Below are 18,218 nucleotides of genomic sequence, written 5' to 3' on the forward strand. Positions count from 1 at the left end.
TCGTGTCCAAGGGAGACCTGCAGGCTAGCACCATACACATCCTTAGGTAGAGATCTCCACCCTGCCACCCAAGAAATGTGATATGCTTTGTTCTGATCAAGGCCGCACATCCACACTATTAACCCTAGATCTACACATACAGCATTTTGTGTGTATTTCTGGATTTCTAGCATTAGCAGAATTTCTTGATACTTCAACCCCTGATGCTGCCCCACCTGCTCAGCTCCGAACATTCTGTGTTTGATTGAGCCACACTATGGTCAGAAGAGGTGGGAAGGGCACAAACTCAACAAACTAGAACACAGGAGTGGACAGTGCACCTATAGCATTGTGTCCAGCAACTGGCCTTCTGCTGAGGAGGTGTGGTCTGATCTCACGGGCAGACAGGACAGGAAACCCATCATCAACAGGCACTTTGCCTTACTGGCACAGAGGGCCACAGGAAGTGGCTGAGGTAGGTACATTAGCTTGGTGGTTAGCACCAGACTTTACAGTGGGGGTTTCCTCCGTGTGCTCTCTTTTTTCTCTCACATTCCAAAGATGTATGGGTCGCATGGTGTAATTGGATCGGGTTAGTCAGTTTGGGCAAGTTATGTTGGTGCTAGAAATGTGGCGATATTGCCCCCAGCACAATCCTTGCTGATTTGATTTGATGCAAACAATGCATTTCACTGCATGTATCGATGTACATATGACAAATAAAGGTAATTTTTAAATCTTTAAACACTGTACAGGATCACGGACAGCAAAGGTCCAGAGGAATATGGGTCAAATGGGACAAGCTTAGATGGCAATCTTGGTTGACATGAACCAGATGGGCCGAAAGGCTTGCTTCCATGCTATATCACCATGATTGGGCCTTTGTACATTATGCCCAGATAGAAAGTGGACATGGAGAGGATGTTTCCTATAGTTGGAGAGTATAACCAGAGGGAAAAGCCTCAGAATAGAAGGATGTCCATTTAGATGAGGAAGAATTTCTTTCGCCAGAGGATGGTGAATCCATGGAGCTTGTTGCCACAATCATTGGGTATATTAAAGGTAGAGCTTGATAGGTTCTTGATGAGTAATGATGTCACAGGATAGGGATTATAAAAAAATCAGAGATGATGGAATAGCAGAGCAGACTCGATGGACCAAATGGCCCAATTCTGCTCCTATGTCTTCTGGATCCATTAGGATATGGCATTCCTTTCTTCCTCATCTTGTCCAGTTTCTCCTTAAACTCTCCTCTGCAATTTGCTTCGCCACTCATGGAAGGGCAAATTTCACCATGGCAACTTTCCGAATACTTTCAGGACTTATTACTGATATCAGGGTCCCAAACTCAGCATTCCCTGCAACTCCTCCCACAAAATGACAAGATTTCTCAAGGCGACTGTTCTAAAATAACACACTAATCAAGCTACTTCTCAGTCTGTGTATGATATAGCTCCATTCTGGTCAGCCCTGGTTTTGCCTCCTTATAACACAGAAAAGCCTCGACACCTTCTCCAAGTACAATCTAATCAGGTTTAACTCCCCCTTTCCACTTGGGTCCATCTAGAAATTCTCTCTCCTGTGTGGGGCTGACTTCTGTGAGAGCAGCAAGTGCTCATTTACCTGCATCTCCTGGGCGTTCAGAACTTCGGACTGCCCAGTGATCACCACTGTGTCCGCTTCGGGCTCCCCATCCATGATATCATTGTCGCCTACTCCAGTGGGGGCGTGATCTTCATGCGCTTCGGTCTCTCCTGTCTCACCTGTGGAATCAAATGGAAATCTTGGTTGGCATGGGCCATTTGTGTGATAGACCTATTTCTATGCTCTATCACTATGACCAGGCCTCTGTATACAATTAGTGCTCCCTATTGATAAATCAGCCCTCGGGTGGTTCTCTGAAAACCATCTGGGAGAAGGTCTCAAGGTTCAAAGTTAAGGAGGTAAATGATAAAGTGGCCACCGAGTGTGTCACCATATATTACCCCGAGATGCATTTTGTTGCCGCCATTGACAGTAGAGCAGAGAAACATAGTAGAATCAATGAAAAACTACAAAGACTGACAAAGAACCAATGTGCAAAAGAAGACAAGCTATTCAGGTACAATAGATAAATAAATACTACAGAGAACATGAATTTCATAAACTTTGAAAGTTAGTCAATAGGTTGTGAAAGCAGTGGAGGCTACCTCAGTAAATGTAATTAAGACAAGATTGGATAGATTTTTGCATAGTAGGGGAATTAAGGGGAAAAGGCAGGTAGGTGGCGATGAGTCCATGGTCAAATCAGCCACGACCTTACTGAATGGCAGAGCAGGTTCGACGGGCCAGATAGCCTACTCCTGCTCCCATTTCTTATCTTCTTATGAATTAGTTCAGCCTTGAGGTAAACTGACAATGGCGATTCGTCACCTTTGATTCGGCCAACAGGAGCAAAGATGCCAGCAAACTGAAAACACTGTAGCATAGCGGTTAGCACGACACTATTACAGCTCAAGGCATTAGAGTTAGGAGATGAATCCCAGTGTCCTTTATAAGGAGTTCCTGTATGCCCTCCCCAGGAATGTATGGGTTTTCCCTGGGTGCTTTGGTTTCCTCCCACAGTCCAAAGACTTGGTGGGTAGGTTAAATGTTCATTGTAAATTATCCCGCAATTGGGTTAGGGTTAAAATCAGGGTTGCTGGAGGTAGCTGGGTGCTGTGGCTTATACAACGCTACATCTCTGAATAAGTAAAAAATATTAATATATTAAATATGGCATTGGAGTTTCACTTAGTCTCACAGTCATAAGTATAAAGTGAGTAGAGTAGAGGGCTAAGATGATGGTCTTGTGGTACATCTGTGCTGCTGGTCTCATCGCTGACACACCAAGCTTCAAGATCTTAATCAGCTGGCAGAGAAAGAGAGAAAGGCCCTTTTTAGACATCCCCAACGCACGCTGCCCTCAGGGTGGCTGTCGTGGGGAGGAGATGGTCACCCACCTCTTTGCAGATCAAGGATTTGTTTAGAGAGTATGGAGGAGGATGCAAGAATACTTTGACCAAATTGCACTTACACCCAGTGGCCATTTTATTCAGTACATCTGTATTTAAATGATCAGCCAATCATGTGGCAGCAACACAATGCAGAAAAGCATGCAGACATAGTCGAGAGGTTCAGTTGTTGTTCAGACCAAACAACAGAATGGGGAAGAAATGTGATCTAAGTGACTTTGGCCAGGGAATGATTGTTGGTACCAGATGGGGTAATATGAGTATCTCAGAAATTACTGATCTTCTGGGAATTTCACACACTTCTTTAGAGTTTACAAAGAATGGTGCAAAAAACATAAACAAAAATTCCAGTGAGCGGCAGTACTGTGGGTGAACACACCTTGTCAATGAGAGAGGTCAGAGGAGAATGACCAGACTGGTTCAAGCTGACCAGAAGGCGACAGTAACTCAAATAAGCACACGTTAGAATAGTGGCTGCAGAAGAGCATCTCAAAATGCACAATACGTTGAACTATAGCAGAAGGACATGAACGTACACTCAGTGACCACTTTAATATGTACAGGAGGGACCGAATAAAATGGCCAGTGTGTAAATGGACTTGGTTTTTCTTGTTCTAAAAAGTTTTCTTGTAAAAATTACACTTCTCTTCTTAGTGCTGCTTGCCCATATGTTGCCTTGTGCATGTAATAACACAGATAAGTCTTTCATTACATCTGTGCAGACATGTACATGTACTCAAGACAATAAATTCAACTTTAAACTTAACTTCTGCATGGAAGGATCTGAATTGCATTTACTTATTTCGAGTTACAGTGCAGAATAGCCCCTTACGGCTCAATGAGTCGCACTGCCCAACAAACCTAGCCTAACCATAATGAGTGTCCTCATAATCATAACCACAGGACAACTTACACCTACTAACCAGTACATCTTTGAACTGCAGGAGGAAACTGGAGCTACCATGATGTCTTGATGGCATGTAAAACTTTTCTCTGCATCTCAGTACACCTGACCGATTAGTTTGAGGTGCATTACTGGACGCAAATGTGGGTGACACTCACCGGCTTCTGGCTGATTGCCATTAGCATCGCTGCTGCTGATGTTCGTATCCTGCTCGGATTTGTTCTTACTCGAGGCATTCTTGCTGCCAAAGAGACTGCTTGGCTGGTTGACGATGCGAGACAGTGTCTCCAGAGGCTTCAGGGCAGCATTCACAGTGTTTGCCATGTTGGGGCTAGAAAAAAGTAATACACTCAGCTAAATCATTCTACTGCATGACGACAGGACAAGTACTCGCACAAAGAGAAATAAAAGCAGGTGTAGTAATTATGTGATCACTTGAGTCAAGTCCCAGGTTCTTTATTTCTTATGTATTTATTGATCAATTGATCAAGATGCAGTGTGGAACAGGCTCTTCTGGTCTAACTAGCCGCACTGCCCAACAACCTATCGATTTAACGCTAGCCTAATCACAGAACAATTTACATCGACCAATTCACCTACTAACCGATATGTCTTTGGACTCTGGAAAGAAACTGGAGCACCAGGAGGAAACCCATGCATTCACAGGGTACAAACTCCTTACAGGTGGTGTTGTAATTGAACTCCAAACTCTGACACCCCGAGCTGTAATGGCATCGCGCTAACCGCTATACAACGTGGTGCCCTCAGGGGTCATCTATTGGTAGGTCCCCAGGGCACTGGAGAGATGAATCCTCAATCCACAAATTCTGATGTAGTGCTGGCATGGGTAAGTGGTGGCTGTGGATCATGACTGGGTGCCTTAGGTTAAACCCTGGCCGCTGGTGCCGTGTGAGGAATTTTTACATCCTCTCTGCTCCCGTGTGAGTATCCCTAAAACACAAATTAATTTCTTTGATCACAATAAATTGCCCCATGTGTTGGTGAGTGGTAGAATCTTGGGGGGGGGGGTGAGACTTGGGCAGAATGAATAAAAGTATAATTAATGTAGCATTGATGCAGAAGGATAACAGCTCGCCAGTACAGACTTGGCAGGCTGAAGGACCAAGTTCTGTGCTGCGACGTGACAGGATGGTTACAGTGGCTAACCTGTGCTGTACTGCATACTTTGATTTATGAAGGTCAATGTGACAAAAGCTTTTTGATTGCTCCAACTGCATCTGAATTTTCGCAATGCGGTGATCACATTGATAATATTAAACTAAAATAAGATATTTTGTTTGTTCTGTATGCCTTAGTGTAAAAGATTGTTTTTCTTGTGAATGCTACCTATGCGATGGTGCTGCAAGGAAACTTTTCTTTCACTGGTGCAGACATGGCTTGACTTTTGCTGTGACGGGGCAGGAAGTTACCTCGACAGGTCCAGGCTGTGCGGAACTCGAGCCAGGTCATTCACCAGCCCCTTCTTGAGGAAGAGCCGAATGATGTTGTTCATACCGTTGTGTTGCGTCTTCACGGCATTGCTGCTGTAGAAGCTCGAGGTGGACGGGCAGGACTCCATGATGGTACTGATGATGCACATCACCGCCTGCAACCTGGAAGAAGGGACCACAGGTGGGACAAGGTCAAGATACTGACCTCCCAGGCAGATGGGAGGCTACATTATTTATTAAAATTTAGAAATACAGCACAGTAAGACCTAATGAGTCTGTGCTGTCCAATTACACCCCCATGATCAATTACCCTACAGATCTTTGAATGTGAGAGGACATCGTCAGACAGAAGGCAGAAGAAGTCTAGGGCTGGGTAATAGCTTCCTCCCCCAACATACAAGCATACCCCGTCTGAACGACCTGCCTCACTCTCCAACTCACAGACACTCTCATTCGGCACTGATCACGTTTCATTGTCTATTGCTGCTGTTTCACATATTTATATGACTGCTTGTTTTATTATAATAGTGCCAGTAACATTATACTGATTTTATATAAATATGCTTTGCACCTGTCAACCTCCAAGCCGTGCTACTCATGGACTTGTGCCAATATTATTTTGTGACTGTATGTGTTAGATTGTAACTATATGTGCTGTACGTACTGTGGTTTGCACCTTGGCCCCAAAGGAACGATGTTTTGTTTAGCAGTCTACATGTGTATGATTGAATGACAGCAAACTTGAACATGGAACTGGAATACCCAGAGGAAAGCCACAGAGACACCAGGCAAAAGTAGCATGTCCTTACAGACAGTGGTCAAGATTGAGCTTATACACTGAGGAGAGGGGTCAATAGTTTGTCCCGCCCACCTTTAATATAACTACTGTTGACCCAATTGCAACCGCAGCACACATTGTTCCCTCTCTTATTGGGAACCTCCTCCTACTCTCTCTTAGTGGGAATCTCTCGCTCCATTTCAAAGATAAAGTGGCCTTCGCGTCCACTTCCCAAATTGCAAAAGCCAAAGAGACTCCCCATTTAGAAACTGCATGGTAATAGGCCCTTCTGTCCCAACGAGTTTGTGCTGCCCAATTACCCTACTAACTCACAAGTCTTTTGGTATGTGAGAGGAAAGCAGAGCATCCGGAGGAAAGCAACACAGTCACAGGAAGAACGTACTAACAGTGGTGTGAATTGAACTGGAGTCACTTGTGCTGTAATAACGTTACACTAACTGTGATTGCACCGTACCGCCCCTTAGGAACCAATGAATACAAATTTTGTTGATGCTGCAGCAAGACGGGGCATCGGACTGAGCGGTGCCACAAGAACGTCTCATTCAATGTCAGCAAAACACAGGAGTTGATCATTGACTTCAGGAAGGAGAAACCGCTCAACTGTTCGGTTCTTCAACGCTGGCGAGGATGTGTGCTTTAACCACTCTGTCAACACCCATGACTGTGTGCCCAGGCTCGGCTCAAATGCTTAAATTTCAGATGGTGATGAGAAGGAACACAGGAGCAAGATAGATCAGCTGGTTGAGTGGCTTCATAGCAACAGCCTTGCACTCAACATCAGTGAGACAAAAGAATTGATTTTGGGCTTCAGGAAGGTTAAGACGAGGGAACACACACCAGTCCTCACCAAGGGATCAGAAGTGGAAAGAGTGAACAGTTTCAAGCTCCTGGGTGGCAATATATCTGAAAATCTATCTTGGCCAAACATATTACATCACCAAAGACACTTGCAAATTTCTACAGATATACCGTGGAGAGCTTTCTAATTGGTTTCATCACTGCCTGGTACGGTGGATGGTGATGGGGGAATGGACAGCTTCACAGGAAAAAGCTGCAGGAAGTTGTAAACAACTAGATTCATCATGGGCACTAGCCTCTCCAGCATCCAGGACAGCCTCGATGCCTTAAAAATATGGCATTCATCATTGAGGACCCCCAATAATTCTGGAATAGCTTCTTCCCCTCTATCATCCAATTTCTGAATGGATGTTGAACCCATGGACACCAAATACCTCACTACTTTTTTTTATATATAGCTGGGGTAGGTCATGGAGCTAAGTACCTATTAAATGCTCCCTCAAAACACTTCTGACAACCAAGTCTGGCTCCTAGTCTTCACATGTGGCTCAGCTACCAAGCTGGTGGATTAATTTCTACGGACAGGAGAAGGGGCAAAGTCAGTGACTGGTTTTAAGCTCCAGTAAGCTTTGGGCAGATGGGGCTCGTCAGCTGTGGTTGCCAGCTCATCTAGAAGGAGAACTCTGATCTCAAACCGCCACTGCTTTTCGTCTATACCCACTCATGAAGGCTTTGGGAGTAAACCCAGAGAAAAAAAATCAGGAACTGGAGTCCCTAAGGCAGTCCTACGTTGAGTTCAACACAGATTGGCAACTTCTGTGACACTGCTGGTGCAACACTATTGGTCTCGGTTATTGCTTTGGCTTCTTCAAATGCACGGAGAGGGGGAGCTTGCTACATGGGTAACAGCTTGCTCTCCATATCGTAGAGCCCTGGCTTGCGCATCTAGACAACTAGGATGCAACACCCATGGTCAATCTTGACTGACGGAGGCCTCATCGTCATCATGACCGCTTTGTACAATGATGGACAATCTTTGGTTCTAATTTGGTCTTTCTTTGCATAATTTTCTACAATTTAAGACAAATCTGTGCTTTTCTAGCGAATGCTGCTATATGATGCTGTGTGCATGTGACAATAAATTCGATTTTAACTGATCCCCATCAGGATCAAGGCATTACAATGCAGTGAGATACCATCGGGAGTAGACTAAACCGCTGTATCTCAGTAAAAAATAATCAAAAGAAAACGTAGCGTGAGTCACTCATTACCTGGCATGCTTTTCCGTGCTTTCCGCCATCGCCAGCGCTCTGCTGAGGGCTGCTTTGACCTCATTGACTAGCGCAGCCTGAGCCTCTGTGCTTTGTGTCGCTGCTGCCAGGCTGGCCAGGAAGAGGCGGGCCAGCGCTGGGGTGTCCTTGTCCCCCACGTTCTGGGTCTGGGGCAGAAGGTGATCCAGGACGAAGGCCAGGACACTACAATCCTGCCACAGGAACGAGAATTCACAAAGATTAGGAGAAAGGGCAACGAAGTGGCAGATGGAATACAGTGGAGGGAAATGTACAGTCACGCATTTTGGTCGAAGGAATAAAGGGACAGAAGTGCAAAGTGACTTGGGTGTCCTCGTGCAGTGTTGGCATTCATTTCCAACATACTAGAATATAAAAGCAAGGATGTCATGCTGAGGTTTTACAAGGCGTTGCTCAGACCACACTTGGGAGTATTGAGAGTAGTTTTTGGTCTCTTAGCTAAGAAAGGACGTGCTGGCATTGGAGAGGTCCCAGAAGAGGTTTATGAGAACGATTCCAGGAAAGAAAAGTCTTTACCCTCTGCAGCCTCTTGCCAGCCTGGGCACACTGGAGGCGAGTATGAGGAATGCTTGAAGGCTCTGGGACTATACTCGCTGGAGTTTATAAGAATAAGGGGGGGAAATCGCACTGAAACCTACAGAATATTGAAAGGCCTAGATACAGTAGACATGGAGAGTATGCTTCCTACAGTGGAGGGCACAGACTCAGAATACAAGGACCTCTAGAACAAAAATGAGGAAATGAGCCAGTGTGGTGAATATGTGGAATTCATTACCACAGATGGCTGTGGAGGCCAATTTATTGGGCATATTTTAGGTGGAGGTTGTTAGATTTTCGATTAGTGTGTCCAAGGTTATGAGGGTGTGGGGGGGAGGGGGAGAGAAGGCAGAATAGGGTTGAGAGGGATAATAAATCAGCCATGATTGAATGGAGCAGCAGACTCATTGGGCTGAATGGCCTAATTCTGCTCAACGTCTTATGGATATTGACAGTATACAGATCTGGGCTGAGAAATAGCAGATGGAGTTCAACCAGGAAAAGTGTGAGATGATTCACTTTGGAAGGTTGAATTTGAAGGCAAAGTTTGAAGGGTTAATAGCAGGATTCTTAGCAGTGTAGAGGAACTTGATAAAGTTGATAGGGTGATTAAGAAAGCCAAGAGGCAATGTCGTAACTCTATAAAACCCTGGTTAGATCACACTTGGAGTATTGTGTTTAGTTCTGGGTTCCTCATTATAGAAATAGTGTAGAAGCTTTACAGAGGGTGCAGAGGAGATTTACCAGGATGCTATCTGGATTGCATGGCATGCCTTCTGAAGAATGTTAAGTGAGCTGCGGCTTTTCTCTTTAGAGTGAAGGAGGATAACTTGATAAAGGTGTACAAGTAAGTAAGAGGCATAGATCAAGTGGACAGCAATGGACTGTTACCTGGGACAGAAATGGCTAACACCAGTGGGCATAATTTTAAGGTGATTGGAGGAAAGTACAGGGGTAAGTTTCTTTACAGAGTGAGTGGGTGGGATGTCCTGCCAGGGGTGGTGATACAGGCAGATGCATTAGCGGATTTGAGACTCTTAGATATGCACGTCGATGATAGAAAAATGGAAGGCTATGTGGAAAGAGAGGGTTAAAGTGATTTTCATGTAAGTCAAAAGGTCGGCACAATATTGTGGGCCGAAGAGCCTGTACTGTTCTATGTTCCATTTAAGATCGGAGACATGGGGTTTAGAGGGGAACTGAAGGGAAATTTTTAATGCAGCCCGCACATGTCCCAAAGTACCACTAAGTAATTCTCTCACCTCTTTGATGAGTTCTGACTGACCAGCCGTGTAGTTGTAGCCAGCGATCAGCGTGGCAATGCCGATGTACGAGCGCACCAATTCAGCCAGAAGCCGCAGGATGGTGGATGTCGGCATGAGGGGTTTGGTAGCTTTCGCCTTCTGCTTCCCATCTTCGGACGCTTTATCTCCGTCCTTGTCCTTTTTACCGTCCCGGTTCTCCTCCGGTGTGGAGACTGTGCAGTAAACAAACAGAAAGAGGATTGAAATGGTCGTGCAGTACAGATACTCGGAGGAGTAGCCTGAAGACCCTCACTCAAACATTTAGGGAACAGCTTTCTTTCCTTCCACCATTAGATTTCTAAACGGCCCATGAACATTATCTCATTTTGTACTATTTATTTGAAATGGATAGATATTTATGTATTGCATTGTACTACTCCCACAAAAAAACTAATTTCTATCATAAATTGTAAGTGCAGAGAAAATTCATAAATCAAGGTATTCAGTACAGGACTTGGGACATTACAATTAAGTTGTATAAGATGTTAGTGAGAGCAGATTTGGAGTATTGTGTGCAGTTCCGGTCACCTTCTTCACTCAGACAATGTGGAACTAGTGGTGGATGTGGGTTCAATTTGAACACTTAATAGAAATTTGGATATGTACACAGATGGAAGGGGTATGGAGAGACGGGGTGTAGATTGATGGGACTATGCAGAGTAAGAGTTTGGCATGGACTAGGTGGGCAGAAGGGCCTGTTTCTGTGCTGTGGTGCTTGATGGCTCTGTATTTTAGTGATAAAATCTGATTGCGACAGGACAGCTAAGGCACTCCAGAAGCAAACAGACAAAATGGGTTATCAAGTCAACGGGAGTTGTGAGATTGGGTGAAGATAGAGAAAGAGAAAGCAGGGCTTTAAAAGAGTGACAAGGAAGAATGGAAGTGAAAAGGCACCAGAAAGATCAGAAGAATTGTACAATGGCCATCACAGATAATTGAGACGCTTGAGGATCAGACAGAAATGGAAACCTACTGATCTTTGTTGGGAGTTTGAGGAGATCTGGTCTGTGCAATTTTATATAGCTGATTCGGACTGGTTGCATCTGCCTGGTTTGGAGCTTCCAATGTGCCCAGATGGCAAGAGGAGGCGAAGGGTTGTGGACTTAGCCAGCTCCAACATAGGCACGTCTCCCCACCAACAAGGGCAACTTCAAGACACGATGCCTCAAGGTGTCCATCAAGAAAGGCTGTTAACATCTGTGACATACTCTCTTCTAGTTAATGCTATCAGGGAGGAGGTACAGGAACCTGAAGACACATGCTCAATGAGTCAGGAACAGCTTCTTTCCCTCTGGCATCAGATTTCTAAATGGTCCATGAATCCATGAACACCAACTCGCTATTATTTTATTTTTACTAGTTATCTCTTCTGTAATTTAGAGCAATTTTAATGTCTTTGCACTGTATTGTGAATAACATTTCACATCATCAAAGAAAGTGATTTATAAATGTTTCTGGTTCCGCAGGTGATTGCAGGATTGCTTTTAAAACTTCAAACATGCACTCAGTGGCTACTTTATTAGGTACACCTGCTGGTTAATACAAATACCCAATCAGCCAATCCTTGAAGACAGATGCCACCTTTTTGAGACATCACCTTTTGAAAGTGTCCTTGTGCTGGGAGGACTAGTGCCCATGATGAAGCTGGCTGGGTTTGCAACTTCCTCCAACCCCGTGCAGTTGTCCCTGCGTACCAGTCGGTGATGCAACCTGTTAGAATGCTCTCCATGATACACCTGAAGAAATTTGAGTCTTTGCTGACATGCCAAATCTCCTCAAACCCCTTACCAAATGCAGCCACGGTTGAAGTCTCTTTGTAATACGTTGAGCCCAGGACAAATCTTTAGTTTCCTGTTGTTTCCCCTATCTATGTTCATAATGGGCGTAGCGTAGCAGTTAGTGTAATGCTGTTCCAGCGCCAGCAACCAGGGTTCTATCCTGCCGCTGTAAGGAATATGTACGTTCTTTCCATGACTACGTCGGTTTCCTCCCGGCGCTCAGCTTTCCTTCCACATTCCAAAGGTGTCTGTGTTAGCAGTTTAACTGGTCACGTGGGTATAATTGAGCAGCTTGGGCTTGTTCAGATGATGCTGAGCTTCATAAGGCAGGGGTCCCCAACCCTTCCTGCACTGCGGACCGGCTGACCCGGGGTGGGGGGTGGAGGGGTTGCCAACAAGAGTAGAGCCAAATACGTTTTTACACAGAGAGACTACAATGACCATGAAGCCTTGCGCGGGCACCAGTATGCGTGCTTTGTGTATGCGTGTACATGCCGATGTTTTCTACAAATCGTTTTTGGCGATTCTATTGACGGGGGGGGGGGCGGGGAGAGAGAGGGATGTTAATCACGACCGGAATATAGGTGATAAGTGTCTAATACACTCACTTTCGATTCTAAAAGGGTTTATCTAACGAATTTCATATTAAACACACAGCGCATATTTTCCTCGCATGAATATAGTGATAAGTCAATTATCAGGGAAGGACAGGGGAGCTTGAAGTAAGTGTTGAACAAACTTCCAGTAGAAGTGGTACAGGTAGGTTCGATATTATTTAAAGAAAAATTGGATAGGTATATGGACAGAAAAGGAATGGAGGGTTATGGGCTGAGTGCAGGTTGGTTGGACTAGGCGAGAGTAGCGTTCGGCACGGACTAGAAGGGCAGAGATGGCCTGTTTCCATGCTGTAATTGTTATATGGTTATACAAGTAAGTCAATAGCATCATAACATTTTAAGTAACGTTTGGATATTAAACACACAGCACATATTTTCCCCGTATGAACATATAAAATCATTGCGACACACCAATATCGCTGAATCAGTGGGAGCCCTGGGCTGAACGCATGTTTCCCTGCAACAAGATGGTCCCATCGAGGGGTGATGGGAGACAGCGATACTCCAACGGGGTTCCTTATGTCCAGTCTATTATGCAATTTGGTTTTCGTTGCATTCATTGCAGAGATATGTTGGAAATGGAAGCAACGTTTTCAGTGCTTTCGTGGCTATCTCAGGATATTTAGCCTTGACTTTGAGATCCAGAATACCGGCAGAGATGTTAGGTCAAACATACTGTTCAGCCCACCGTCATTTGCAAGCTCGAGGAGTTGATCTTCTTCCCGCACTGACATGGATGACGCGCGAGTAATGACCTCGCATGTGGGCATGACAAGCAATGAGGAGAGGTGCAGCTGACTCCTATCGCCAAATCATATCGTTTCCTCGCGGCCTGGTACCGGTCCGCAGCCCGGTGGTTGGGGACCACTGTTATAGGGCATCGGTCAGACCACACTGGGAATATTGTGATCAGTCTGGGGCTCCTTATCTAAGAAAGGATGCACTGGCATTGGAGGGGATCCAGAGGAGTTTTACAAGAATAATTCTGGAAATGAAAGGATTAAATATAAGGAGCAATTGAGCTTGTACTTGCTGGAGTTGGGAAGAGTGCATGGGTGGGGGGGGGGGCGGGTGGTGGCATGCAGGATCTTAATGAAACCTGTTGAACCTGAAAGGCCTAGATAGAGTGGATGTGACGAGTATGTTTCCTATAGTGGGGGACCGACCAGCTGGGTCGTCTTCTCACAGTCCCATTGGGCAGGAGGCACAGAAACCTGGAGCCCCACATCACATCTTGTGAATGTTGTATAATTGATGCTATATGCCCATGATGCTGCTGCAAGTAAGCTTTTCATTGAACCTGACAAAAACCTTGAATTTGAATGCAGTACATAATTTTGTCTTAAATTTAGATTTAGAGATCTAGCACAGTAACAGGCCCTTCTGGACAATGAGCTCACACCACCCACTTACACCCATGTGCCCAACTAATCTACTGACCCACATGCCTTTGAAATGTGGGGGGAAGCATGAGCACCTGGAGGGAACCTGCATGGTTACAGGGTGAACATACAAACTCACGAAAGACAGTGAAGTGAATTGTACACACGTCACTGCCATCGTAAGGGTTTATGCTGATTGTGTTGTGACCGTACTTCTACTAATTTACTGCAATAGGATTTTAAAAATTTAGATGCAATACGGTGACAGGCCCTTCCAGCCCGACAAGCCCATGCTGCTCAATTATACCCACATGACCAGTTAAACTGCTAACACATACACTTTAGGAATGTGGAAGGAAAGCTGAGCTCCGAGAGGAAACCGACGTGATCATGGAAAGAACGCACATATTCCTTACAGCGGCAGGATAGAACTCTGGTTGCTGGCGCTAGAACAGCATTACACTAACCGCCCATTATGAACATAGTTAGGGGAAACAACAGGAAACTATTCCCTCCGATAGATAACACCTGATTTAGAGTAAAAGTGAAGACAGGTAAGAGGGAACTCCTTTACTCAGAGAGCGGCGAGGGCCTGGAACGTTGTAATGAACACTAGAATAGCTTAAGACATTGAGTGTAATGGACCAAGAGCTTAGTGAAGCATCGATCAGGAACTGGGGCAGAACGTCCCATTTCAATGCTGTACAACCTATGATCTCCACAAATGAGACTTACCTTCTCCTTGAGAAGTACCAGGCTGGCTGGCATCAGTCGCTGCACTGTCTGCGACAAAGACCTGGGTCTGAGAGAAGTGATGTTGAGTTAATTAATCTTACAGCTTCAAAATGCATCAACTTTACCTCTATTTCTGAAGCACAGCTCAGAAACCAATGCAGGACAGGCCTGTTGCTGTATAATACTTTAACACCAGTTTAGAACTGGTAGGGACGATCTGTCAGTTTTACACCAGGGTACAGTACTGGTGAGGATGGTTCTGTTATTGTGTAATACTGGGTATGGCACTGATTAAGATAGGTCTGTCACTGTATAACACCAGGGTACGGTACCAGTGAAGAGAAGTCTTTCACTGTATAACATTACAGTACAGAATCGGTGGGAATTGATTACTGGTCTGTACCCTGGTGTTATACAGTGACAGACCTGCTCCCTCCATTCAGTATTCTTTCTCTGGGAAATAAACATTAAATGTAGCAGCTTCCATACTACAGTAGTATAACGGGCCACTCCACCATGACCACTCTTCAAGTTACGCCAGGAGAGAACCATTCCCATCAACTGGCCCTGTGTAATATTGTGGATAAACTGCATTCCCCCAGAATGGAAGCTTGGCACTCCACCTCCACAGACTGTGTCTCAGTCACCACCCCCGCCCCACTCCCAGCCCGTCTAACTGCCCCTCTCAGTTATTGCAGGTCTTCAGTGATAGGGCCTCCATCTTCTTACAAAGAGCGACTGATGCGCAGTGCCCCCTCTACTGGTCATCCACACATCACTTCTCCCCCTCCTACACCACAAGGGGGCTACTTACGTTGATGGTGAAGCTCTGCTGGGAATCGAAGTCACTGCCCTGCCGAGTCAGCGAGCGATACTGCTGGTACATGTCATCACCAACGTCCTGAAGCAGCTGGCTCAGTTCCTGATTGACACTCACCAGCTTCACCTCAACCTTCTCCGCTGCAGGCAAGGAACAGAGAGGAGAGGGTCACTCAGCAGGGCACAAGCTCTCCAGCCCAAGCTGACCATCAACACTCATAAAACAACACTCCTTTTATTCTCATTGCACTCAGCTCCTCCGAGATTCGTCAGTTCAACTGTGCATTTTAGGGACAATCTACAGTGGTAAATTCATAAGACCATAAGAGTTTGCTCCGTCATTCCATCATAGCTGATTTATAACCATATAACAATTACAGCACGGAAACAGGCCATCTCGGCCCTTCTAGTCCGTGCCGAACTCTTACTCTCACCTAGTCCCACCGACCTGCACTCAGCCCATAACTCTCCATTCCTTTCCTGTCCATATAGCTGTCCAATTTAACTTTAAACGACAACATCGAACCTGCCTCAACCACTTCTGCTGGAAGCTCATTCCACACAGCTACCACTCTGAGTAAAGAAGTTCCCCCCTCATGTTACTCCTAAACTTCTGCCCTTTTCCCCTTTCAATCCCATTCTCCTGCCTTCTCCCCATAACCTTTGACACTCTTACTAATCAAGAACTTATCAATTCCCACTTTAAATATACCCAATGCCTTGGCTTCCACAGACACCTGTGGCAATGAATTCCACAGATTCACCACACTCTGGCTAAAGAAATTCATCCACATCTCTTTTAAAGGGTTATCTTTCCATTCTGAGCTGTGGTCTCTGGTCCTAGACTTTCTCAGAGACCATAGAAGACATGGAACATATACAATGACTTGGCCTCAACAGCAGACTAAAACAATGAATTCCACATATTCAGTACCCTCTGGCTAAAGAAATTCCTCATCTAGGTCCTAAATGGACATCCTTCTATTCTGAGGTTGTCTTCAGGTCTTAGACTCCCCCACCATAGGAAACATCCTCTCCATGTCCACTCTACCGAGGCCTTTCAACATTCGATAGGTTTCAATGAGGTCACTCCTTATTCCTCTGAGTACAGTCCCAGAGCTATCAAACGCTTCAAACTTGGAATTACTTGTGTGAATCTCCTTTCAACCTTCTCCAATGTCAGCACATCTTTTCTTACTGCTCATAACACTCCAAATGAGGCTTCACCAGTGCCTTATAAACCCTCAACATTATACTTTTGCTTTTTTATATATATATATATTCTAGTTCTCTTGAAACATTGTATTTGCCTTTCTTACCACCAACTCAAACAGCAAGTTAACCTTTAGGAAATTTGCACAAGGACTCCCAAGTCCCTTTGCACCACAGATTTCTGAATTTTCTCCCAACTTAGAAAGTAGCCTGCACCTTTACTCCTTCAATAAGGTTCATGATCATAAACACTTCCCAACATTTTATTCCATCTGCCATTTCTTTGCCTTTTGGTACTGGGGCAAGGTTTTAGATTTCTGGATCTCAGACTAAAGAACATACCTTCACCTTCCAAAATGCCTGCTTTAATCACACATTGATTTTCAGTCATTTATGGATAAACACCATTCAATGTGAACACAATCCAATTTATCATCTCAAAAAAAGACATTCTACTTTTCTGTAGCATCTGCACAGACATAGGCCCTTCGGCCCAACTCATGCATGCTGACTAAGTTAATGATGAGAAGGAATTTCTTAATCCTCAATTTGGCAGGATGGGAACCTCCCCTAAACCTGACTTGATGTGTAGGGAGCTCTGACACTCATGAAGAAAACAGGGTGAACAAGGACTGTGAGGCTGGGTAACTGCTCTTTCCCAGCGCACAACCTGTACACCCTATTTATGACAGAGCTAGTAGCATTACATTATATTTAACACATATTTAACTGTATGTTGAAAAAGCACTTTGTGCCAATTTGCATAAAGAATTCTTATTATCTGTCAGTATTATTTTCTGTGCGAAATATGATATATGTACTGCGTTTTGCACCTTGTTCCCAGAGGAACATTGCTTTGTATGGTTGAATGACAATAAACTTGAACTGGAAAAAACATACCTTCATCTGGAGCGTGATAAGCTGATAGTGCATTCAGCATGTCATAAATGACCTCCTTGATCGTGTCTGGGATAGTTGGAAGCGGCGAGGGCTTCACTGGGGTGGTTTTCACCAGTTGCACAGCATTGGGACCCTTGATGCGCAAATTCTCAAACTCATCATCAGAGGCTGAAGTGTCACAGAAAGGGAGACCTTTCAGTTTACTAGTGAAAGCCAGAGGCTAAATAACACATTGCTGAAGCAATCCAGTCCTGACCCTAAACACTCTCAATGCAGAAAATGTAGTTGCTGGTTTATTATTGTTACACAAAGAACCAGTGAAAACCCTTTGCTTGCATGCTATCCAGGCAGATTATTCCATACAGAAATACATTGAGGTAATAAAGAGAAAACAGAATGGAGGTCATAAATGCAAGAGCAACACACTCAAATGCTGGAGGAACTCAACTGGATAGTCAATATCTATGGGGAGGACTGTATCTATGGAGTCAACACCTCAGGCAGAGACCCTTCAACAGGTTGAATGATCTTGATAAAGGGCCTTGGCTTGAAATGTCAACTGCTTATTCCTCTCCAAAGACGCTGCCTGACCTGCTGAGATCTACCACCATTTAAAAAAAAATTTAGAGATACAGCCCTTCTTAGGAATTGGCCTTCTGGAACACTGAGCCATGCCGCCCAGTAACCAATGGATTTTAAC

The 18,218-nt window shown here is 44.8% G+C and overlaps 1 protein-coding gene across 1 annotated transcript in view; it reads right to left on the reverse strand.

Annotated features, from left to right (window-relative positions):
* huwe1 (HECT, UBA and WWE domain containing E3 ubiquitin protein ligase 1) overlaps positions 1-18,218 on the reverse strand; it is a 286,355-nt gene that overhangs the window by 106,920 nt on the left and 161,217 nt on the right. The window contains exons 43-50 of the mRNA XM_063034669.1: positions 17,519-17,686; positions 15,402-15,547; positions 14,588-14,654; positions 10,034-10,248; positions 8,196-8,407; positions 5,307-5,489; positions 4,035-4,207; positions 1,603-1,742 (exon numbers count right to left, since the gene is read on the reverse strand). Of these exons, the coding sequence (XP_062890739.1) occupies positions 1,603-1,742; positions 4,035-4,207; positions 5,307-5,489; positions 8,196-8,407; positions 10,034-10,248; positions 14,588-14,654; positions 15,402-15,547; positions 17,519-17,686 (1,304 nt within the window). The remainder of the gene's footprint in view (positions 1-1,602; positions 1,743-4,034; positions 4,208-5,306; positions 5,490-8,195; positions 8,408-10,033; positions 10,249-14,587; positions 14,655-15,401; positions 15,548-17,518; positions 17,687-18,218) is intronic.

Source organism: Mobula hypostoma, chromosome 28 (assembly GCF_963921235.1).
Source record: "Mobula hypostoma chromosome 28, sMobHyp1.1, whole genome shotgun sequence".
Lineage (NCBI taxonomy): Eukaryota > Metazoa > Chordata > Chondrichthyes > Myliobatiformes > Myliobatidae > Mobula > Mobula hypostoma.